This window comes from Narcine bancroftii, chromosome 8, assembly GCF_036971445.1.
Source record: "Narcine bancroftii isolate sNarBan1 chromosome 8, sNarBan1.hap1, whole genome shotgun sequence".
Classification (NCBI taxonomy): domain Eukaryota; kingdom Metazoa; phylum Chordata; class Chondrichthyes; order Torpediniformes; family Narcinidae; genus Narcine; species Narcine bancroftii.
Window position 1 is genome coordinate 137,418,126 of NC_091476.1, and position 24,677 is coordinate 137,442,802.

A 24,677-nucleotide genomic window follows, 5' to 3' on the forward strand; every position below is an offset into this window, starting at 1 on the left:
GACTGTTAGTGATTTGGAATGGTTGATTTGGTCAAAAAAGGTTAGTTGTTATTGAAGACTACTGACAAATTTGATTGTTCTCATTGTGGAGCTTATACATTATTTCATTGTTCTCTGTGATGTAAAGGGCATGATCTTCATGTGAATTAGTTTTGTGCTATGACCTAACACAATTATTTGTGAATCTTAAATTTCACAATAAGAGCAAACAATAAGTTGGAATCAGGGAAATTGTTAATTATTGCTTCTCTGAGAAAGGTGTCCTGAGACACGAGTCTGAGAAATGAATAAAGTGCATATATTTAAATTTTGCGTAGAATTTTGGCAAGTTCTTGAAACACCAGTGATTTCTTTTTAAGCTAGTAGTTATGGTGAATACTTGCAATAGAGTAAGATTACAGGGTTACAGAGATGACATGACAACTATAAACACATTTAACTTTTTATTCATTTAAAGATCAGTGGAAGATTAAAGGATTTGAATACATTGAGAATTGAGTTTAGAATTGCTTGAATGGTTACTGTAAAATATGCAAAACTTTGATTTGTCCAAGGTTCTGGCATATTGAAATTCACCAGTGCTCAAGGTTGTTAATGTGATATACTGTTGAGATAGACTTTAAAAATGTGCAAAGGAAGGAACCTAGGTAAATCTTGGGATCTAGCAAGCTATGGGGGTAAGGAGAGAATGGACAAGTTGGCATGGAGGTTGTAAAGGGCAGACTGCTGGCCATCAGTGCTGACATTGGTGGGAGATGGAGAAGCAGGGATCCTAGATGTGGAGTTAAGATATGCTTGGTGAGCATGAAGCTTGGTCAATATAAATGGCAATGACAACAAGTTTATTGTCATACAGTACAATGTATAAATGCACTGAAATTCTTAGCTCGCTGCAGCCATACAGGTGCGTATGACCAACTACAATAGTATACATTAAATTAACCCAGTATTGAAAGAGATAATAAATATAAAAGATGGGTAGTAAATATTCACAGTTACAATTAGTGCAAGAAAAATTGTGACATTTCAATAGTGTGGACAGTTTTTCTTTCGTTGTCCCAGTGTAGTTAATGGTTAGGAGAGTAAGAGGAGGTTCAAGAACCTTATGGATTAAAAACCTAGAAGTGCTAGACCTCAGGTTTCTGTACCTACTGTTCAAATGGAGTTGTGATTAGGGTAATAGGTGTCTTTTATGAAATTGGCTGCCTTCAGTGGATGGGAGGCCAGAACCTGTGATGGACTTGGCTATATTTCCTACTTTCTGTAGCCTTCTCCTTTCCTTGGCAGACGAAGCCATGACGCAATCAGTCAGTGTGCTTTCCATGGTAGACCTGAGGAAGTTGGATACAATATTCAATGATCTAATCTCCTCAAATTTCTTAGAAAGTAGAGATGATGTTGTGCTGCCTTCACAGATGCCTTTATGTGCTGGCTCCAGGAGAGGTCCTTAGATGTGTTCACTGCCAGGAATTTGGTTACTAACCCTCTCCACCTCTGTCCCATCAATGAAGACGGGTGCATGGTCTCTCTGGTTCCTCTTTCTAAAAATCCACAATATGCTCCCCAGGCACGTTGATGTTGAGACAAGATTATTGTTTTGGCACCACCCAACCAGACTTTTGATTTGTATCCCATATTCTGACTCATTATTGCCCATTATTCAGCCAATAATGGTGGTGTTGTCAGTGAATTTAGAGATTGTATTGGCGACAAACCTGGCTACTGTAAGGTAAGACATCATGAGATGGGAATGTGTAGGGAGTTACCCTGTACAGGGCAGTAACAAGAAGGGGAGGTGTCCTTGTACTCCTGTTAGGTAAAACATCATGAGATGGGAATGTACAGGGCTGTAACAAGATGTGAATGCATCCTTGTACTTACAAGATAAGAGAGACATTGATGGATTGAGAGGCAGGAAGCTAGCAGGGAAAGGATAGCAACAGTTTTAGTCATTGGACAAGTAATGATATGATGATGTTCTAAGCATGTATCCAAGGGTATAAAAAATCACCATTTTGCTGATAACGGCAGAATGCATTCTCCGACTAACATGGTTAGTCGCAAGTGTTACAATCCGGTAATAAAGAACAAAGAACCCTGATTTCGACTCAGCCTGGTGTTTGTCTCACTCATTCATGAACAAAGCAGACCTAACACTACGTAATCATGAGTGCATTTGGAATAGAGTGGAAGACTAAGTATGCAGCCTTGTGGTGCCCTGTCTACGTTGATGGTCAATGAGGATGAAGTGTTGTTGCTGATGGAAAAATTGGAAGATCCAGTGCAGAGGGATGAATAGAGTCTCTGATCTCTTAGTTTGATGCTAGATTTTGCTGGTATGATGGAATTGAATGCTGAGCTGTAGTCAACGAACAATAGCCTGATGAGGGTATTCTTATGGTCCAGGTGATTTAACACAATGTAAGGCCGGTGAGGTACATCTGCTGTTGACCTGTTGTGATGAAAGGTAAATTGAAGAGGTCCTTCTGGAGATAAGATTTGATTTGCTCCATAACGAACCTCTCAAAATATTTCATCATGGTAGACATAATTGCCTGTGGTTGAGGCAGTGCAACTTGTTCTTCTTGGGCACCCATTATAATGAATGCCCTTTAGAAGTAGGTGTGGATCTCAGATTGAAGCAGTGAGAGGATGAAAATGTCTGCAAAACTACAGGCAGTTGGTGTACACAGGATTGGAAGATGTGGCCAGGTACACTACCTGGGCTGGATGCTTTCTGAGGATTCACCCTCCTGACAATACTTTCCACTTTAACCCTAGAAAATGAGAGCACAGAGACACTGGTTGGGGGGGGGTTGGTGGGGTGTAGAGTCATGTAAGGACGCATCATTGTTTTCCATTTCGAAGTAAGCATTGAGCTTGTTCTGAAGAGATGTATTGCAGTTAATGATGTTACCTTGTTTTGACTTGTAGGATGTTAATGTGTGCAAGCTCTGCCAGAGCTGCTAATCATTCGTCTTGGAATCCAGCTTGGTCCAGAATTGTATTTTTTGCGTTGATAATGACCTTTCAGACGATGTATCTGCACTTTCTGTATGTATCTAAATGCCACAGATCTGGTTTTACACAGATCTCTGTATCTCTTGGTTCATCCATGGTTTCTGGCTAGGATTCATCCACATCCACATAATCTGAGTAGGAACAGACCTGTCCACTCATTTCCTGATAAAGTATATAACTGTGACATATTGGTTCAGATACACCTCTGAGTACTTGAGCATGGCCCTGTCTACGAACTCCAGACAGACACGAAGCTTGAATCAATGTTCTGAGATATCTGTCTTAATCCAGCAAAAGCAGGTGTAAAGGAGACTGTGATATTAACTTGAATACCTAGGAATGGATTGCGATATGATGTGGCAAAAAGGCAATAACCAATCCTGATTGTACTTTGACAGGCATCATGTTGGAGTTCCAAAAGAAAAAAGACCCAAATATCTTTATCTATGCTCTATAAAGTATGCTGTATGACCTGCTGAGTTTCTCCAATATTGTGTCTTTACAATCACAATCACTGTGTCTGCAGACTTTCATGTTTCACTACAAATTAAAATAAGTCAACAAGACTGCAAAAACTGTCTCTCCCAGAGCTCAAATTGGTTTTAGAAATTTGGATTAGCTTCGTTTTATTTCAGACTGCAGCTTTTGCAACAGCATTCAAAAGGCATTATGATCTCAATATTTTTCTTTTGAGAGTTCTGTTTTTTGTCCACTCTCTCCCAACTTTCTTTCAAATGCAGTGATAGCCACAGACAATGCCAATTTATTTTATAGAAGGAAAACTAATACAAAACATTCATAGATATTAAAGGGTCTAAATAGACCTCTTTGGGTTATAATGCAGTAAAGATTGAAGTAAATTTGACCCATTTTCTAATTAAACTAAACAACATACCTCTGCACAAAAGCTGGCATTGATCGTACATAGATTTATTTATCTTTTCGTTTATTCATTCATTCATTCATTCATTGTATTGCCTGCTGAATGAGCTGACTTGCCTCGATAGTGCACAAAATAAAGTTTTCTTTACTGTAGTTTGGTATGCGTAACAAACAATAAAATTCAATGTTTTAAAATAATCTCATTTTGCGTGCCTTGTTGGGGAAGATACTGTTACATATGATGGCTCAGCAATTATAATGAGGTATTGTCTGTCAAAAAATCTGACAATCCTAACTCTGAACTGCACTAGGTCTTTTATTTCAGTCGGCAAGTTCATGAGTAATGAATGGGTTGTAATCATCTCACTAAAGTGCTCATTTTATGCTCTTAGCATTTGGCACATTAAGAATTCCAATGCAGAGTAAATATAATTGTTTCTCATCCATAAGTACATTTATTTAAGTGTAATATAAACAGAACATTCAGTTTTTTAATGATTTCTACCTACGTTTTTGTCATGGAGCCTCTTGTAAGCTATTAAGTTAGCTATTATGTGGCTTAGATTCCTCTCTCATGACTCATCAACATGAAGCATGCAGTCCGGATTTGTAACAGCACTTCCAAGACCATCACACTGATCACGTCTCCCACCGCCCCCCACACCCACCCCGGGCTTAGTCCACTGCTTTTCATTCTGTTGACCCACGACTGTATGGCTAAACTCAGCTTGAACCACATCATCAAGGTCGCTGACTACACAACTGTGGCGGGCCTTATTAGTAAGAGGGAGGAGTCAGCCTTCAGAGATGAGGTGAAGTCGCTAACAGACTGGTGCAGAACCAACAACCTGTATCTGAACATTAATAAAACAAAAGAGATGGTTGTCGACTTCAGGAGGGCCTAAGGGAGGGTTGGGGGTGGGGGGGGGGGGGGTGGAATGGGGGGACCACACTCTGCTGACCATTGATGGCTTGACTGTTGAGGTCATCAAGTGTAATAATATTAATATTTGGGGAAAATTTATAAGATTTAGAGAAGGTCACATACATACAAACATTTTAACACAGATCTTATTTGAAAGACTGAAGAATTCACATTGCAAGATCTCTGGAGAATGTAAGCACCTTTCACAAGTAGGTGTTAATTGAACTGACCTCATAAAATGCTTGACCATTTACTTGCTGGAGTCATGCTGTCTATCAGTACCCTTTCTGCAAAGTGCTCACAGAAAGGTCAATTCTGATTGTTTACCTAAGATAACAACTTGAGAAGAAGAAAGAACTCCTGGTGTTTGCTGGAGAAGGTGGGGATTTTGCAAGACATGAGTCACATGCTCTCTTTGGCGTTTCATTTGGAAAAGTTAGAGAGTTGAGTTAACAGCTCAGTCAATGAGTGTGTGGGACACTGACAAGTAACAGAAAAGTGCAATCCAGGGAAAACTGTTTGAAACTGATGAAAGCAAGTTCCAGAGCAGTAGATGGCTGGAAGTGCTATCTGTCTGATGTTTCTCTTGAAATAGAGGAAGGAATGGAACTCTGTGGTAGCTTGAAGAAAGAGGTTACCATCTAGAAGACCCTGATAGAGCAAGTTTCATCAGCGAGACCCTGAGGTGACTAGTGGTGGTACCTCAGTTGTGGAAATCCTGAAGCAACAAATATCTCTCTCTGGAAACCCTACAAGAACCTTCCTGAGCGGTAAACATTTATCTTTCAAGCACCAAGCCTGGTGAACTTTATACATGTTAAATTCTGTGCACAGTATGGTGATTGCCTACAACCAGAGAACTTGGAAAAAGAAGTGAGATTGAACTGTGAATCAAAGAACTTTTCTTGAATTTACACACACATTACATACATATGCACTTAGAATTAGAAGGGAGTTATTTGGCTTAGTTAAGTATAAAGTTAAAGTTTGATTTTATTTTCATGTTTAAAGTTGATTAAAAATAACTTTTGTTTTAAAAACCATTTGTCTTGGTGAATGTTTATTGCTGCTGGGTTTTGGGGTCCTTTGGGCTCATAACACAAGAATATCAAGTTCCTTAGAGTGTACTTGGTGGAGAATTTCACCTCTTTCCTTAACACCAGCTCCAAAGCCAAGAAAGCCCAGCAGTGCCTCTATGTCCTGGAAAGGCTGAGGAAAGTTCATCTTCCACCCTCCATCCTCACTACGTTCTACAGAGGATGTATCGAGAGCATCCTGTGCAACTGCATCAGACTTCAAGACTATGCAGAGGATAGTGAAATCAGCAGAAATGATAATTGGGGGCTCTCTTCCTACCATGAAGGACATCTACAACACTCAATGTAGGCAAAAGGCAATAAACATTGTGAAAGAATCCACACAACCCTCATGTAAACTGTTCTCCCTTCTGCCATCTGGTAGGAGGTAACAGCACTCAGGTCATTACGTTCAGATTCGGCAACAGTTTATTCCCCTAAGCCATAAGGCTCCTGAATTCCCAGAACATATGTGGATAACCATGGACTTTTACTGTATACATCTTAATATTTTAATATTTCAATGTGTTTAACTTCTAACTTATATTTATGTAAATATGCTCCGTGGTTCTGGAGAAATGTTATTTTGTCTTTACCACGTGAGCATGGTACGAACGATAAATAAAGGTGACTTTAAGCTACTTAAAAATCCAGAGTTCATCTACTTTTTGTGAAGGTAGCATGACCTTTTTTTGAATATTTTATTTAAAATTTTAAAACCATGAGACATACAATATATAGAGTAAATAATACATAATGTATGATATCAATAAAGCATTCATGGTATATAATCAAAAAACCCTCTAACCCACCCTACTAATACAACCTTGCCCCTACCTAACCATCTAATCTACCACTTTTTGAGATTAGCATTAGCTGTCATGAGAAAATGTATTGCAATTACTTGGAAAAATGACATTGATTTGAATTTACATAGGTGGCATATGGAATTGATATCTTGTATACCATTAAAAAAATAACATAATTTACGTGATAATTATCTTTTTTATCGGAAAGTTTGGAGCCCTTGATTGGATTATAGGGATTTAAAATTTTGAATCCTTCAGCCACGTTGTGGTGGAATTGCTTCAATCCACGACAATTAATTATTTTATTGTAGTTCATATCTTTTTTTTCCTTTCCTTTTTGGTAATATGACCTTTAATGCACAATCGTGTGAATTAATAATGAATTTTTAACCTGTAAATATGCAGAAGTTCTCATTATCAGTACATTTGAGTGAGTTCACTGAAACTTTAAGGAAATTAAATTTTGAAAATACTTAAGCAAAATAGTTGAAGTTGGCCGTTCCCTTGATTATTGGGAAGAGAAAAAGGTGTTTCTGCCATGAGTGTGTGAATCAGTCTGTGTGTTCCATGGGACCCTACAATGCCTATTGACACATTTTTTGATGGGCTGACAAATTCTTGAATGTTTAAAATTAATAGTTTAAGAGACTGTTGATCAACTTTATCTCTGCTGACAATAACCAGTATTTGTTTCCAGAGAAAGAGGCCAAGAGAGTATGTTTTTTATTTGCTAATAAAACAAGCCAGGTGTTGCATTTTGAAAAAAAAATATAAAATTGTGTTGCAGCAAAAAGTCCACTTTCATAAACACACAGACTCCAAGATAAAATCTGCATGTTATTAAAGACTGGAGGAAACAAAGGCCACAGCCATTTCCCCCAATGAAAGCATGATAGTTACTCGAGAAAATTCAGTGAATGGAGGATCTCATTACTTATAATTTAAGTACAGGAAAATCATCAATGTTCAAGATCTTGGAACACAAGAGGGTACATTTAGCCAACAAATCATCTTTTGAGCACTGTGTAATATGGGATTTAAATTTACAATCCAGTGGTCTTTGGGGGCATCAGAGGTGGAGAGGGTGAGCAAATTTAGGTTTGGAGGATCTTTCCTGGACCCAACACACCAATGAGATTGTGAGGAAAGCATGTCAGCATCTCTACTTCCTCAGGAGTTTCCGGAGGTTTGGTACACCAGAAACCCTGGCAAATTTCTGCAGAGGTGGAATAGAAAATGTGCTGACCACCTGGAATCTCAGTCTGGTATGGAAACACCAATGTTCCCGACCACCAAGCCCTCCAAAAGATAGTGGACCCAGCCCAGGGCATCACAGGCAAAACTCTCCTCACTATTTAGTACATTTCCAGGGAACACTACCATCAAAGAGCAGCAGCAGTCATCCAAGACCCATCCCACCCAGGACATGCTCTGTTCTCGCTGCTGCCATCAGTAAAGAGGTATGGGGACCACAAGATTTGCACCACCAGGTTCAGGAACACCTCCATCAGACTCCTCAACAACAAAGTTAATCAGAGACTCAATTAAGGACTTTTACTTGTATACTTTATTGATTTTCTTTTTGTTCTCTCTGTATTGCACAATAGTTTGCTTATATTCATTATCTGTTTACAGTTCTTTTATTTATTTACATGTTTACACTGTGTGCAGTTTTTTTTCCACTGCCATTTCATGGTAATTCTGCCGCGCCTGTAGGAAAAAGGAATCTCAGTGTTGTATGTAATGTCAGGCATGTACTCTGACAATAAATCTCAAAATCTGAAATCTAACAGACGCTTCTGACCCATGAGCCCATGCTGTCTGTTGTGAGTGAGGAAATCCGTTTGGTAGGTCTCAAAGGCAAGGACTCTGAACACAGTTTTGATGTAGGGAAGGATTTTATTTACAGAAGGCAACTGATGCAGAGCACACACACCCACACACACACACCACACACCCACACACACACACCACACACCCACACACACCACACGCCCACACCCACACCCACTGATCAGGGAAAAATCACTACAATGCCCCGCCACCCCTTGACTCAGTGCAGGCACGACTCTATGCTACAATGAACACTAATTAAATGCTCCCAACCCTTTTAACAGTACAAATCTTACCAACAGTTTCTCCAGCCCCCTTTCACATTTCTAGGCCTGGAGTGAAGCAGGGTGGTCCCAAGCTGGCAAAGAGAGAGAACAAAGAGCATGTAGCACTTTATAGTGCTGGAGGGACAAGCCCACATCATTTACTGGGGCCCAATGGCTCAGTGGCAGGAGGGTTAATCTAATTACAACAGCCAATGGCCCAGAGAAGTTCAAATCATGAAACTGTTAAGGCACCCTCATGTTATTAGGTTATATCAAGTGAGATGCTATGCATTTTATAAAGATTAATTTCCATCTTTTTTTTGGATCATTAATATCAGATAAATTACTTATTTTATATAAATATATTTCTACTTCTACTTGTATAAATATATTTCTACTTTTACTGGAAATTAATAATGTTACTAAGTGCAGGCAGGCTGGAGAGTGGAGTCCAGGTAATTTACATATGACCAACAGCAAGGTGTGCACTAATGGGTGGGGTAGAACCAAACCTTGATTGTCAGCTGGTGTGTCCTCCGACTAGGTAGGGGGCAGTGCTGTCACATGACAGCCACAACCTTTCCCAATGCACTTCCCAAATATCCCAATTAACCTACAACCCCCGAACATTTTGAAAAGTGGAAGAAAACTGGAGCACCTGAAGGAAACCCACACAGACTTGGGGAGAATGTAAAAACTCTTTACAACCAGTGCCGGATTTGAACCCGGGTCTCTGGTGCTGTAGTAGTGTTGCACTAACTGCTACACTGATTCTGCTGTGATGAGGTTATACAGCATGTTCCTATAATCTAGAATGTGATTATGTTCATAGAATTTGAATGAGTGCTGTTCATTGAGGAATATTGTTCACCATGTTTTTATTATAAAGAAACATATCCTCAAACTTACTGTAATCAATCCTGCAAGACATCTGTTAACTCTGTAATATATGTTGGGAATAGGTCATATTGGGAAATGAGAAGTTGTGTGTGTTTATTATTTTCTTTGGAAAAGGATAGTGAACAAATTATTCTTTTTCCATGAGTAAGTTGATGCTGGAAGAGTTCCATAGTGCATATTTAGAGAGCCTTCAGCTCATCAACAGTGATGACTTGGAATAATGCTTTTAACAATAGTGAAACACTAACCTCCTTTAATAGTGTGTTACAATAATTTTGTAGATTTATTGATTTCCCCTGGGGTTGTTGGAAGCGACCTCTCTGTTTCTATCCGCTTTGAAATACGTGCACTTTACTGAGTACCCCATGGTATTTGGAAATTGTGGAAGTGTTTGTGACATCAGCAAAATCATGGCCAGAGGAATAAGCTGCAATTAATTATTCATGCTGCCATAAGGAGACATAGGTCTGAGAATAAAACGATTTATTGAGTTAAGGCTATAATCAGTTTCAATTTTTGCAAATACTTTGATTTTTTGTGATAATACATAGATTCACTTGAAGTTTCTAATCTTCAGAATTTCTGTTTTTCAGGTTGCTATAAAGATAGTAGATAAGACACAGCTGGAAGAGGAAAACCTAAAGAAGATTTTCAGAGAAGTTCAGATCATGAAACTGTTAAGGCACCCTCATATTATTAGGTTATATCAGGTGAGATGCTGTGGATTTTATAAGGATTAATTTCCATCTTTTTTTTGGATCATTAATATCCGATAAATTACTTATTTTATACAAATGTATTTCTACTCCTATTTGTTTAAATATATTTCTACTTTTACTGGAAATTGATAATGTTACTAATATCATGCCTAAACCATGCTCAGAATTATTTAAGAAAGATAAATTACTATAAATACTGCAAATATGAAACATGAACAAAAGGTATCGAAAATAATAATCCAATCTGCTATTGCCTGCAAGAAAAAGAATCTTGATCTTCTCCCGGGGAGGTACATAAGATGGTTAAGACTTGTAGTATGCTTGATTTTATTAGCCAAGACCGAGCATAAACAAAAGCAGAAAATATTGGAGAAACTCAGCAGGGCATTCAGCGCCTATGAAGAGAGAAACAGTATCACTATGAGTAAATACAGTGATTGAAGTTTAAAAAAAAGCACTAAAGAAACTCAGCTGGTCAAACAATGTACGTTGTATATCAAAGACAAAGATGCGCAATCAACATTTCAGCTTGAGTCCCTCATCAAGCTATGAGCAAAATGTAGGCAGACAACAGTGTCGATACTTCATGTGAGTTGTGGAGAGATAGAGTCAGTGTATCCAGCCGACACAAATGTTGTTAGTGCCATCCCAGAAAGGATGGTGAACCTTCATTCTCAAGTAGGGGTTAATGCAGGGTGATGAAGGAGGACAGAAAAGAAGGGGAAAAACCTTGCTGGAACTTTGAGAAGTAGAACACAGCAGTTTCTGGAAATGTCAGCCTGGTTTAATTTCCCAAAATGCATCACTGCAGGACGGTGCCCAAGGGTTAAGATGACATTCAACTTTTCAGTGCAGGCTTTCTGATGCAGATTTTACATGGCCTTGTTGTAACATTCTCTGTGGCATGGCATTTGTGCTTTTATCGTCCAGTGTACATGAATTACTTGTGGAATAAGAATAAAGTTAGCATCACAGAACTATTTTTTGGAACATTTTATTTAAGAATTTAAAAAAAACACATTCATGTATACAAATGAGGACCAATGTGGTAAATATAGAAAAAAAACCTCGTCCCTCCCACCCACCAAACCTCTCTTAAAGTATCAAGGAAAGAAAAGAGGAGAGAAAAAGAAAGTATAAATCTCAATACTAATAATAATGGAGCTGAGGGTTACCAACAAGATGGGCTTTCAGAAAGTCCTTCAAACTTTCAAACCAACATACTGTAAATAGGGGGTCCATATTTTCAAGAAAATATATTACATAAATTATAAGTTGTTTTCTCAAGTGGAATACAAGAACGCAATTCAGCATGCCATCTCTTCATTCCAACAGAAATCTTTGTGGAATAATTTTAAATCTTTTTCATTAAATAATGCAACTAAACTCCAAAATTCTGTGCCATGTAATGGCGCATTTTGACTGTTCTTTTAAGATTTTAAACTATCTAGTGTCCACAATGTTCCTGAGTCGTCAGTGCGTTAATGCAATTCTGAAAACCTGTCACTTGTATTGAAAAGGCTTTTCACTATTCTAGTTGGATGGGGATGGCAGAACAAGGACACTTGTCTATTGATGTTCCAAAACACAGTCATTGATCTGTGGAACAGTTGTTAAGTGCTGTTGTTTGTTAGTGATTTTAATTAAAGTTGGGAATACCTTTTTTTTCCCCCTGGGGGCTCCAGTTTTCTTCCACCAATTGAAAAGTTCCAGGGGTGGAGGCTAGTTAGGTGCACATTGGGCAGCGTGGACCAAAATGGCCTGTGGCTGTGCTATATGTCTAAATTTATGTTGAAATTTACTGAAAATTTTAGGCTAGTTTTCACAATTCACTTGAGCTATGTGTGAACGATTGTAATTCATGCTGTTCGAAATCTGCTTCTGTGTATTACGGAAAAGTGTCTTACTGGTATTCAGAAGAGAACAATATTTCCTGTGCAACAGGTGTATGAATGACTGTTTTTCTAAGCTGCCTGGAACCCAAATTTGCCTGACATAAAGGTTCTGACTCAGTCAGTCTCTTTGGCATATTTAACACAACCTGACTTAATATGAATCTGGATATAATGTGATGAGTCATTGGACTCAGGCCACTGGGGGTGGGTATTTCGGGCTGCCGCGGGGAGCTGGGACAGTTGGTTCACTAAAAATTAATTTGTTTTAATTTCAACTGTAACTATAACGATTTATTGAACCCTCTGATTTAGCATTGCTTTTTGCGCAATGCAATTTTTTTTGATCCAAACTATCACGTTCTAATGGTGTTCCACTGTATTTGTGTGTGTGTGTGTGTGTGTGTGTGTGTGTGTGTGTGTGTGTGTGTGTGTGTGTGTGTGTGTGTGTGTGTGTGTGTGTGTGTGTGTGTATATTATATCTTTATATTTATAAATATATATATATATATATATATATATATATACACACAGGTACTCCCCAACTGGGAGTAATTGGGACTGAAGGATTGGTCGTATCTTGAAATGGATCCGAGTTGGAATTTTGCCTGTGTGTGTGGAGTACGAAAGTCTTAAAACAAAAATTTTTTTTTCATCACAGATTTGACGATAACAACGTAAAGCTTCCTGAATTTGTTGATTAATCTTGGCAAATCTTTCCATATTCTGGCCCATGCTTATCTTGTTAGTCAGCATCCTGGGGTTCATAGGCTGGGTGCGGCCATCTTGATTCCTGTGCGCACATGCGATGATGGGTTTGCGTACTGGAGGCATGCATGAGAGTTGAGCACCCAAACGATATTGAATTCGCGCCGTTAAATCTTGTACATGTGCCAACAGAACTCTAATACCCAAATTCTATGCGCATATGGCAGCCGAAGAATTGCGCATGCGCACAGGAATCAAGTTGACAGCACCCAGCTACTAACCCTGGGATGCTGACTAACAACGTAAGTGCACATATTTTGACTTTTGCATGCCTTGTATTCCTGTTATAGTTTGTCAAATGCAACATAATCTGTAATTTTTATATTTTTTTCCTTTATTTAAAAAAAATTCGGTCGTACGTGTGGATGAAGGCAAGTCGCATAGGTTGCAAGTCAGGGAGTACCTCTCTGTCTGTCTGTGTCTCTCTCACTCTTCCGTTCTCTAGTGGGCTGGTACTCAACCACCCCCCCACCCCCCCAAAACCAGATGCTGTCGACTTTGGTTGTGATCTGCCTTTGCTTGGGCAGCCTGTCCCTGTGACGTGGTGGCTGTGTGTTGACAGGTTGGTTTGTGTCCAGGTGTGCTGATTTTAGGCTGTCAACAGTGAATGTCTCTTCTTTCCCACCTGTGTCCACCACGCACGTTGACCCATTGTACCTGATCACCATGCACAGTCCTTCATATGGCTGTTGTAATAGTGCCCAGTGTGCTCCCCTGCAGACGAAGACGTACTTACAGGTCCTCAAGTCCTTGGGAATGAAAGTTTTTGTTTGCCTTTACTGTTTATGTGGCACTGGAGCCAAAATACCCAGTCTTTCCCTGAGCTTCTCCTGGCTCGTCTGGGTCTTTGGCAGTGGGCACAAATTCCCCGGGAATGACCAAAGGTGCACCGTATGCTAGCTCTGCTGCTGAGGCGATTAGGTCTTCTTTGGGGGCTGTAAGGATCCCCAGCAGGACCCTCAGAAGCTTGTGTGTTCAGTTAGTTCCCTTGATCTGAGCCATCAGTGCAGTGCCGCTTTTAGGTGTCTGTGGAATTGCTCCACCAGCCCGTTTGCCTGGGGGGGCGGGGTGGCATGCTGAGGGATGGTGGAGCTGTGTCCCCAGTAGGTTTGCCAGTACTGTCCACAGACTTGAGGTGAACTGTCTGAAGTCATGTGTTCTGGGACTCTGAACCTTGCCACCAAAATGTTTATCAGGCTCTGGCGCAGGCCTCTGTCATCTCTGTCAGTGGGACTGCTTCCAGCCATCTTGTGAAGCGATCGACCATCTTCAGTAGATATAGTGCCCCTCAGGACACTCGCAGTGGTCCCACAATAACTAAGTGTTTGTGGCTGAACTTTCGTGCTGGCTCAAATGATTGCAGGGTGGTGGCGGTGGGGTGGGGGGGGGTGTGGGTGATGGTGCCCTGATGTGCTGCTGGACTTTGGACACCTGGCACAGTGTGAAGGTTTTGTCCCACTGGCTGACCTGCTTCCTAAGGCTGTGTCACACGAACATGCTGGCTACTATACGAACGGTTGTCCTGATGGCTGGATGTGCCAAGTTGTGTACTGTATTGAAGACTTGTTGCCTCCGGGCTGCAGGTTACTATGGGGCAGGGGTGGCTGGTGGATATGTTGCAGAGGAGTACACTATTACCTGGACCTACCAGGATGTCTTCCAGGTGGAGTCTCGACAGTCTTGTATGCTGGTATCTCTAGGACCTTCTGTTGTGCTTCTGACAGGGCCGTATAGCCTATCCCCGGGACAGGGTCTATACACTTTGCACCAATGGTCGTGATAAAGCACCGACCACAGCTATGTGTTTGATGTCGGAGGTGAATTCTGACATGTATGAAAGGTGCCTCTAGTGCCGAGCCAACCATGGGTCCGGCATTTTATTAAATGTAAAAGTCAGTGGTTTATGATCCATAAAGACTTTGAATTGTCTTCCTTCCAGAAAGTAGCGGAAGTATTGGACCACGAGGTATAATGTCAAGAGCTCTCGGTCAAAGGCACCGTATTTTAGCTTGGGTGGTTGAAGGTGCCTGCTGCCATTATCCCTCAACCAATTGCTCTAGCACTCCTTCGATGATATGTCCACCGTTAGGGCTGTTGGGTCATCGGTCCTGGGGTGCACTAGCAATGTGTCATTGGCCAGTGCCTCCTTCACCTTCTTGAAGGCCATCAATGATTCCTTGTCCCAGGTGATTTCTTTCTTCTTCCCTGCCATTAACGTGAAAGAGGGCGCATGATACGGGCCATTGCTGGTATGAAACTGTGGTAGAAGTTGATCAGACTGGCGAATTCTTGTCACCTTTCACAGTGTGAGGATTGCTAATGTGCCTGATGGCCTCTACCTTCTCCGGCAGCAGTGTTGCTCCATGCCTGTTAATCCTGTGGCTCAGGAAGTCGATGGTTTAGAGCTTGAACTGGCATTTGGCCAGGTTGATTGTTAGGCCAAAGTTGCTCAGGCGGGTGCATGACCGTCGCAAGTGGGCTGCGTGCTCCTTGCGGTCACAGCTGGTGACTAGAATGTCGTCCAGGTAGATGAATGTGAACTTTAGATCCTGTCCCACTGTGTCCATCAGCCTCTGAAACATCTAGGCTGTGTTTTTGAGTCCGAAGGTCATCCTCAGGAACTCGAACAGGCCAAACGGGGTGGTGAGGATGGTCTTTGGGATGTCGTCTGGGTGGACCGGGATCTGGTGATAGCCCTGGATGAGGTCGACTTTTGAGAATATGTGGGCCCTCTGTAAATTTGCAGTGAAATCCTGTATGTGCAGTACAGGATATCTGTCTGGCATGGTGGCCTTGTTCAGGTGGCAGTAATCTCTGCATGGCCTCCAACCTTGGGCACCATGTGCAACAGGGAGGCAGGCCCAAGGGCTGTTGGTCCACTGCATGATCCCCATCTCATTCATCTTCTTGAACTCTTCCTTGGCGAGGTTGAGTTTTTCTGGAGGGAGGCACTGTGCCCTGGCATGAATCAGAGGCCCCTCTGTGAGAATGTGATTCCTCACCCTTTGCTTGGGGTCAATTGAAGTGAACTGTGGTGCCACTATGGAGGGGAATTCTGCTAGGATGCAGGTGAACTTATTGCCTGAGAAGGTTATTGAATCAAGGTGAGTGGCTGGTAGCATTGCCTTGCCCAGGGAAAAAGTTTGGAATGTCTTGATGTGCACCAACTGCTGCTCTTCCACGTCTACCAGTAGGCAGTATGCCTGGAGAAAGTCTGCGCCCAGGAGTGGTTGTGCAACCGCCACCAGTGTGAAGGTCCACGCAAAGCAGCTGTCCTTGAAACCGAGCTGGATGGTGCGGGTGCTGAAAGCTGGATGCTGCCGAGCCCAGATTTCCATTCCGGGTGTTGTAGCCTGAGGTCGGGGAGCCGACCAAGATGCCGGCGATGTCAGTGGCGGCAGAGGGAAAGACCACGCGGGCTGGGAGATAAAAAGAACTTACCCAGTAGGGCTGCTTCGTCCACCGGGCGTGAAGAGGTTGGGTTCAAAGGCATTTGAGGCATTGGACTGGGTGGACTCCAGGAACAGAGAGGAAATGGCTAGAAAGTTGCGTGGCTGGACAACCTCGAGTTGAAAAGTGAGGATGAGGAGGAAGATCAAGGGGGTAAAAGAAAGACAATACAAGGAGGGGAAAGTCAGAGAAAGGAGGCAGAGGACTTGATGCCTTTTGGAAAAGAAATGTTGGAGGCCATTGGCCAAATCAAAAAAAACTTTGAAGACACTGGAGGCAGGGCAGGGACCAGTTAAAGAAAGATTGGATAAATTGATAGATAGGGTATCTGAAATGGAAGAGAGACTTGAGCGGGTGGAAGAATGGTTAGATATGAGGGAAAAATCAAATGATTGCATGGGAGAGGGATAGGATGAGGATGTGGGAGAAGATAGATACCTTAGAAAAACACAGATGGAGGAATAATGTTAAGATTTTAGGGGTGAAGGAGGGTAGGGAGGGGAGAGACATAATGGAGTTCCTGAAAAAATGAATCCCAGATATGCTGGGGAGGGAACAAATTGGAAATAATCTAAAAATAGAATGGGCCCACTGGTCTCTTCCCCCCGTTGACCAGGGCCAAATCAAAGACTATGTTCTGTCCTGGTGAGACTCCTTCTCTACCAGGATAGAAGATTTTATAGGTGATGGGAGTGAAGGCAAGAGGGGGTCTGGCGGAATATGAGGGGAAGAAGGTTTTATTCTACCCGTTCACAAGTGTGGCGCTATTGAAGCACAGGAAAGAATTTGACCCAGTCAAAAGGAGCCTTTGTAGCAGCAGCTAAATGGAGTGGAAAGAATGAGACCAGTACTCAGTGGGCTCGTCTGCACTCCAGTTGTTTATTGAAACTTCCAGCCCTTGCGCCGGAAACCACGTCACGGCATTGCCCCATGCATGCGGACCCAACCCAGCCAGTTCACCTGCCATCTGAGATGTGCACCACCACACAACATCCCCCCCCCTGCCCCACAAAAACCGGTGATAGTGTGCTATGCCCCGAGTCCTGTGCTGGTTTCGCCCAACGGGACCTTCCCCTATGCTTGGCTGGCTGTAGGGCAACTGGCTGGCTGAGGTCGAGATGCATGGTCTTCAGGCGGTCAGCTGTGAAGAGTTCCTCCCTATCCACAATGTCTAGTGTGAATGTGTTGCCGCTTCTGCAGTTTACCTTGTAGGGGCCTTTGTAGGGTCGTTCAAGAGGAGGGGAAGGGGTGGGGAGTGTGCATCTCGGCGAACAAACACATAGTCAGTTGTTTTTAAGTCTGTGGGCATCGAGGTGGGGTGGTGTCTGTGGAGGGAGGGTGGCTGTGGTGCAAGAGAGCAGTGTTGGCTCAAAGGGGCCCTGTATACCAACTCGGCCAAGAAGGCCTGGAGATCTTCCTTGGGTGCAGTCCGAATTGCCAAAGAGCACCCAGGGGAGCTTGTCCATCCAGTTGGGTCTGGACAGATGGGCAATGAGCACTGACCTTAGGTGGTGGTGGAAATGTTCTACTAGGCCATTGGACTGTGGGTGTTAGGCGGTGGTGTGGTGTAGTTTCATGCCGAGGAGGGGGGCAAGCAGCTGTGTCCACAAGACCGAGGTGAATTGTGCCCCTCTGACCGTAGTGTGATATGGGCCGATGTCCCAAACTGGGATATCCATTGTGTGAGCACTGCCCTGACACAGGCTTCTGTGAATGTGTCTTTGAGGGGAATGGCCTTTGGCCATCTCATGGTTCAGTCGACTACTGTGAGGAGACACTGGGCATCTCGTGAAACGGCAGGGGACCGATGATAGAGACGTGGATGTGGTCGATTTGTCAGCTGGGTGGTTTGATCTGCTGGACAGGAACTTTTGTGTGCCTGTGGACTTTGGAAGTCTGGCAATGTGTGTAAGTGCAGGCCCAGTCTGTGACCTGTTTTTGTAAGCCATGCTATATAAACTGTGCAGCGACTTTGCATGCTGTGGCCCTGATGGACGGGTGCAAGAGGTGTGGATGGCGAGGAATACCTGTCGTCATTGACCTGGAATGACTGGTCAGGGCTGGCTGGTGGAGACTTTGCAGAGCAGGATACGGTCGCTATTTGGCAGGGGAATGTTTTTGAAATGGAGGCCGGTGATGGCTATGCGAAAAGCCTGGGTATCTGTGTGGTCTTCTTGCACCTGTGCAAGCTTGAAATAGTCTAGGCCTGGTTCTAAGGACTGAATAGTCGGCCTTGAGAGGGTGTCTGCGACAACATTCTCCTTGCCGGAGAGGTGTTGAATGTTGGTGGTGAATTCTGAGACGTATGCCAAGTGGTGTTGCTAGTGTGCTGACCAGGGTTCAGAAACATTTGCAAATGCATAGGTGAGGGGTTTGTGGTTGGTGAAGACAGTGAAAGCCCTGCCCTCAAGAAAGTAGTGGAAATGTCTGACTGCAAGGTAGAGAGCCAGGAGTTCCCGGTCAAAAGCACTGTATTTTAACTTGGGGGTGGAGGGCGCAAATAGCAACTGAAGAAAGCCAGTAGCCTCCAATGTCTGTCGACCAGCTGTTCAAGTACGCCCCCAACTGCTGTTGCCGATGCGTCGACTGTCAGGGAGGTGGAAATGTCCATTCTGGGATGGACTAGCGACGTGGCATGGGCTAGGGCTACTTTTGTCGTTACAAAAGCCATGGCTGCCTCCCCACTCCAGGTTAAGCCTTTCTGTTTGGGGGTCATCATAGCGAAAGGAGGGGGGGGTGCAAAATTCATGCTGTGGTGGGTAAAAAGTGATTGTAAAAGTTGACCATGCCGACAAATTCCTGAAGGCCCTCAAACGTGTTGGGCCTTGTGAATTGGCGAATGGCCTCCATCTTCTCTGGCAATGGTGTCACTCTGTCTCTGGTGATCCTGTGGCTAAGGAAATCAATCACCTTATGGCCGAACTGGCACTTTGCTGGGTTGATTCTGAGGCCAGGCAGGAGTAGAGTTTGCGCAGGTGGATACAGTGTTCCTGGAGGTTCCTGCTGGCAATGAAGACGTCGTCCAGGACAGTGTTCCTGGTGGTTCCTGCTGGCAATGAAAACGTCGTCCAGGTAGATGAAAACAAAGTCCAGGTCCCTGCCAACTGCGTCTATTAGGCGCTGGAAGGTCTGTGCTGTAATTTTTTTTAGTCCGAAAGACATGCGCAAGAACTCGAAGAGTCTGAAGAGTGCGATGACGACTGTCTTCCCAATGTTGTCTGGATGGACGGGGATTTGGTGGTAGCCTCGCACCGTCGACCTTGGAGAAAATATTTGCGCCGTGCAGGTTGGCTCTGAAAACCTCTATATGTGGAATTCAGTAGTGGTCTGGGGTAGTTAAATCGTTGAGGTGCCGGTAGTCTCTGCAGGGTCGCCAGCCCCCTGAAACCTTGGGCACCATGTGCAGAGGGGAAACCCATGGGCTGTTGGACCTAAGGACAATCCCTAGTTGTTCCATTCATTTAAATTCCTTCTTGGCTAGTTGCAGCTTGTGGTGATGCACACTGTGTTTTGGCATGGTGGACATGAACTGAGGCCTGAGGATAGATGGAAATTTTCCCAAAATATGTACCTGTAGATGGGAGTGGTAACAGTGGCCACATTCTGGTCCCAAAGCGCTGGTGGCCGCGAACTGGATTGTCTTAACTGTCTGGGCGTTAACCAGGCATTTAGCTTTGAGGTCCATGAGCAGGCTGTGAGCTTAGAGAAAATCTGTACTGAGGAGAGGCTTCTCCACTGTGGACAGTGTGAAAATCCCAGCAGAAAGTCTTTCTTTTTCTTTTTCAATCTTTTTATTATTATTATAATTATTAAACACATACAGTTCAAAGAGATATAAAAAAAATACATAGTAAGTAATGAATTAATACAGAGATATTAAACAATAATATTACAGAATAAAAATATATCATAAAAAAAAATTTTTTTGATCAGTTTAGGGTGTGAACTATCTCTAAAAAAAAAGATATAATTAATAACAATATATGAAAAAAGAGAAAAAAAAACCCCAAAAAAGAAGAAAAAACAAATCTGAATTAAAAAAAACTTAAAAAAAAACTTAAAAAAAAAACCTACAGATATAGCTAAACCACGCCGATCACTCCGATCTCATCTTACAGCCCAATTATCATACATAATCATAAAAAGAAAACAGAGCCAGATCAACTCACCACAAATGAAAATATTGAATAAATGGTCGCCAGGTTAACTCAAACTTAGAAGGGGATTCATAGACAGAGTTTCTAATTTTCTCTAAATTTAAACATAGTATAGTTTGGGTAAACCATTGGAAAACAGTGGGAGGATTTACCTCTTTCCAATTTAATAGTATAGATCTTCTAGCCATTAGTGTAAGAAAAGCAATCATACGATCCGCAGGAAGAGATAAATAAGTCAAATCTATCATAGGTAATCCAAAAATTGCAGTAATGGGATATGGTTGTAAATCAATATTCAAAACAGTAGATATAATGGAAAAAATTTCCTTCCAATAATTCTGTAAAGAGGGACAGGACCAAAACATATGTGTAAGGGAAGCTATTTCCAATTATCACATATAGGATCGATATGAGAATAAAAGCGATGGAGTTTATCTTTAGACATATGAGCTCTATGAACAACTTTAAACTGTATTAGTGAATGTTTTGCACATAGAGAAGAAGAGTTTACCAGTCGCAGAATTTTATTCCAATTTTCATTAGAAATATGAAGATTGAGTTCTCTTTCCCAATCATTTTTAAACTTTTCAAAAGTCCCAGAATTTATTTTTGTAATTATATTATATAATTTAGATATCACACCTTTTGGAGGGAATTTTGAATATAGTATATCCTCTAAAACAGTCGTAGTCTCCCGATTGGGAAAAGAGGATAAAGTCGAAACTAAGAAACTCCTAATCTGCAAATATCGAAAGAAATGAGATCGAGGTAAATCATATTTCATGGATAATTGTTCAAATGACATGAAAGTTATCCAAGAATAAATCCGAAAAGCATGTTATACCTTTAACTTTCCAGAGTAAATAAGCTTGATCAATTAGAGAGGGATGAAAAAGGAAATTTAGTACAATAGGAGTTTCCAAGATAAAATGACTTAGGCCAAAAAATCTCCGGAATTGAAACCATATACGTAGTGTATGTTTAGCCATTGGATTATCAATTTGTTTATATAATTTAGTAAGAGTAAAAGGGAGAGCAGCTCCCAAAATAGAGCTAATTGAAAAATTTTGTATCGGTTTAATTTCTAAATTTACCCAATGGGGATTTAGAGATAATTCTGAATAATTCAACCAATACCTTAAGTAACTAATATTAATTGCCCAGTAATAAATTCTAAAGTTGGGTAATGCCAACCCTCCCTCTAGTTTAGATTTCTGTAAATATTTTTTCCACAATCTAGGATTCTTGTTTTGCCAGATATACGAGGACAATTTAGAATCGACCTTATCAAAAAAAGATTTAGGAACAAAAATAGGTATAGCTTGGAATATATATAAAAATTTAGGTAAGATCATCATCTTAATAGCATTAATTCGGCCTATCATGGATAGGGATAATGGTGACCAATTGGTAAGTAAACTGCTGATCAGGTCCAATAGAGGGAAAAAATTAGTCCTAAACAAATCTTTATGTTTTTTAGTAATCTTAATCCCTAAATATATAAAATGGTCTCTAGCTATTTTAAAAGGTAAACTATCATAAATAGGGACCCATCCATTAAAAGGGAATAATTCACTTTTATTTAAATTCAGTTTATATCCCCAGCAGAAAGTCTAGTCGCCAAGGCATATTGGTACGTGCCGTGTGCTAAAGGTCTTAATGGCGGTGTTGCTGGCTGCCCGTAGTGTTGGCCCTCGTGGGCGTGTCTGGGCCTCTAAAGGCAAAGGCAGAATGACGCTGAGCTCTGCTCCAGTGTTGACAAGGAACCGTTGGCCTATGGTTTTGTCCATGACATACAGTAGGCTGTTTGTGTGGCCATCTACTGTAGGCATTAGCGACGGCTGCCCTGGGTGTTTCCCAGAAATGCACCTGGCCTCTTTGCAGTGCCCCCAGCACTGGTGATAGAAACAACACTGTGTTTTTGGTGCCTCTGTTGGTCTGCGAGAACATGGCTGTTCACTGCTTGTTCGATTTTTGGGATACTGCTCCATCTGGGGACGCATCAGCTGATTCATGGTGAATTCGTTCTCACTTTTGTTGCGGCAGAGAATGTCCGCCTTCGCTGCGACCTTACGGGGGTCGCTGAAATCCACATCTGTTAGCAGGAGCTGAATGTCATCTGGCATTGGTTCTAAGAATGCTGCTCAAACATGAGACAGGCCTTGTGGCTCTCTGCCAGCGTGAGTATTTCGTCTGTAAGGGTGTAGAGCTCGTCGAAAGAACCAAAGACTTGTTGATCCAAACCAAGGCTTTTATTAGCAAAAGACCGGAGCTCTTCACAGGTGGCCGACCAGTCCAGAATGATCCGACCTGCCTAGGGACACAACCCTTTAAGGCCCAGACAATAGGTGTGGCTTAGCTCTCAGCCAATCGCTGTAAGCACAGTCTAGATACAGTAACTATATACACTATGTACATTGGTGATAGATCTGTACTATCACAAATGGCGGATGGCATTCTGTCCCCCAGGTTATCCAGGTGCATAGGCCCGGCTACTCTCTGGTTGTCCTGGTGCATAAGCCTGGCTGCTCTCTGGCGTCTAGAGAACCCGTAGGTGCTGATGAGGAGCGCTTACAATGCAGAGTATTTACCTTCCTCCGGTGGGTTCTTAATGAGGTTGTCCACTCTGGCTGTAGGTTCTTGGTCCAGGGAGCTGACAACATGGTATTATTTGCTGGAGTCTGAGGTAATCTGCTTTATCTGGAACTGTAGTTCTGCTAGGCCAAACCAAGAGTGTGGGTGAAGCGTCCAGAGAATCGGGAGTTTGAGGGCGACTGCATTGACTGCTGCAGTGTCCATACTGTTAAGTCCAGAGGCGTCTGAACCCATTGGGGTCACAATGTAGCAGCAGCTAAATGGAGTGGAAAGAACAAGACCAGTACTCAGTGGGCTCGTCTGCACTCCAGTTGTTTATTGAAACTTCCCACTCTGTGTCTTATAAGGCCAAGAGTAAATCCCGCTCTCACGCCAGAAAACAAGTCATGACATTGCCCTGTGTGTATGCAGGCAGAAGAGATGACCCTGGCTTGATGTGGCTGCTGGGCTGCTATGTCCGTAACACATGGAGCCGGTTTGTCAGCCGTCAGAGATGTACACCGCCACACCTTAAACAAAAAAGAATTGAGTTTACCCTCCTTTACCCAGAAACGCTGAGGATAGTAAGCGTGGGAGGGAAAATAAAGTTTTTTAGGGATCCAAGGGAGGCAAGCACCCTGCCACCACTTCAGGATTAAATGTAAATAAGGGGGAATGATGGACTGTAAATATCGTAATTGTGAAAACTATGAGGAGGGGTAAGCTGTTTTTTTTCCATAATGTTACTGTTTAAAGATTAATGTATTTTTCAAGTAAAGAAAGAATACAAGTTAAGGATGAGAAGATTAAGTAATAAATGGGTTCTTTGGGCACTTTTAAAAATAATGGGGGAGTTGGTGCCAATAGCTTGGCTATCAGTACCAGGGTGGGTAAAGGTAAACCAAGAAGTAGAAAGGAGGAGGGGTGTGGGATTTTGGATCGTTGGTTTTAGTTTTTTAGTTTGCTTAAGTTTCTTTCAAGCATGAATGTCTGTGCCAGGAGTCAGCAGAAAACAAAAGCAATGAATGAGAAGTGTCAAAGGACAAGAAGGAAGGGGGCGTAAAGATATTGGGAAAACCCTGAGGTAATGGAACAGATTAATTCCCCCCCCCTTAAAAAAAAAAGGAATTGATAAAAGGAATAAGGTAACATCCTATAATGAAAAGGTGGATTGTGTGAATACGAATAAAGGACCGAGTGCAGATGACTTGCTTTTCTTTTCTCTTTTGGGTTTCATTTTTTTTCCAGATTTTCTCATTTTGGATGTGTATTAATTGTTATTTCTTTTTCTTTTTTGACGCCAGGATGACTGGTATTGAGATGAACTTTTCAAGTATATTTGTAGTGGGATGGGGAGGGGGAAGGGGATGGAGTGTGTGTGTGTGTATGTGGATGTTGGAAAGAA

The 24,677-nt window shown here is 42.2% G+C and overlaps 1 protein-coding gene across 7 annotated transcripts in view; it reads left to right on the forward strand.

The window, feature by feature from the left end:
• The window catches only part of sik3 (SIK family kinase 3), a 249,474-nt gene that overhangs the window by 111,626 nt on the left and 113,171 nt on the right, over nt 1–24,677 (forward strand). For 6 of the 7 annotated variants that reach the window (XM_069894969.1, XM_069894971.1, XM_069894972.1 and 3 more), the window contains one exon: nt 10,306–10,422. In XM_069894969.1, coding sequence (XP_069751070.1) covers nt 10,306–10,422 — 117 coding nt within the window. Of the gene's footprint in view, nt 1–5,155; nt 5,599–10,305; nt 10,423–24,677 lie in introns of those variants that run through there. The other variant, XM_069894973.1, reaches the window with a different exon arrangement.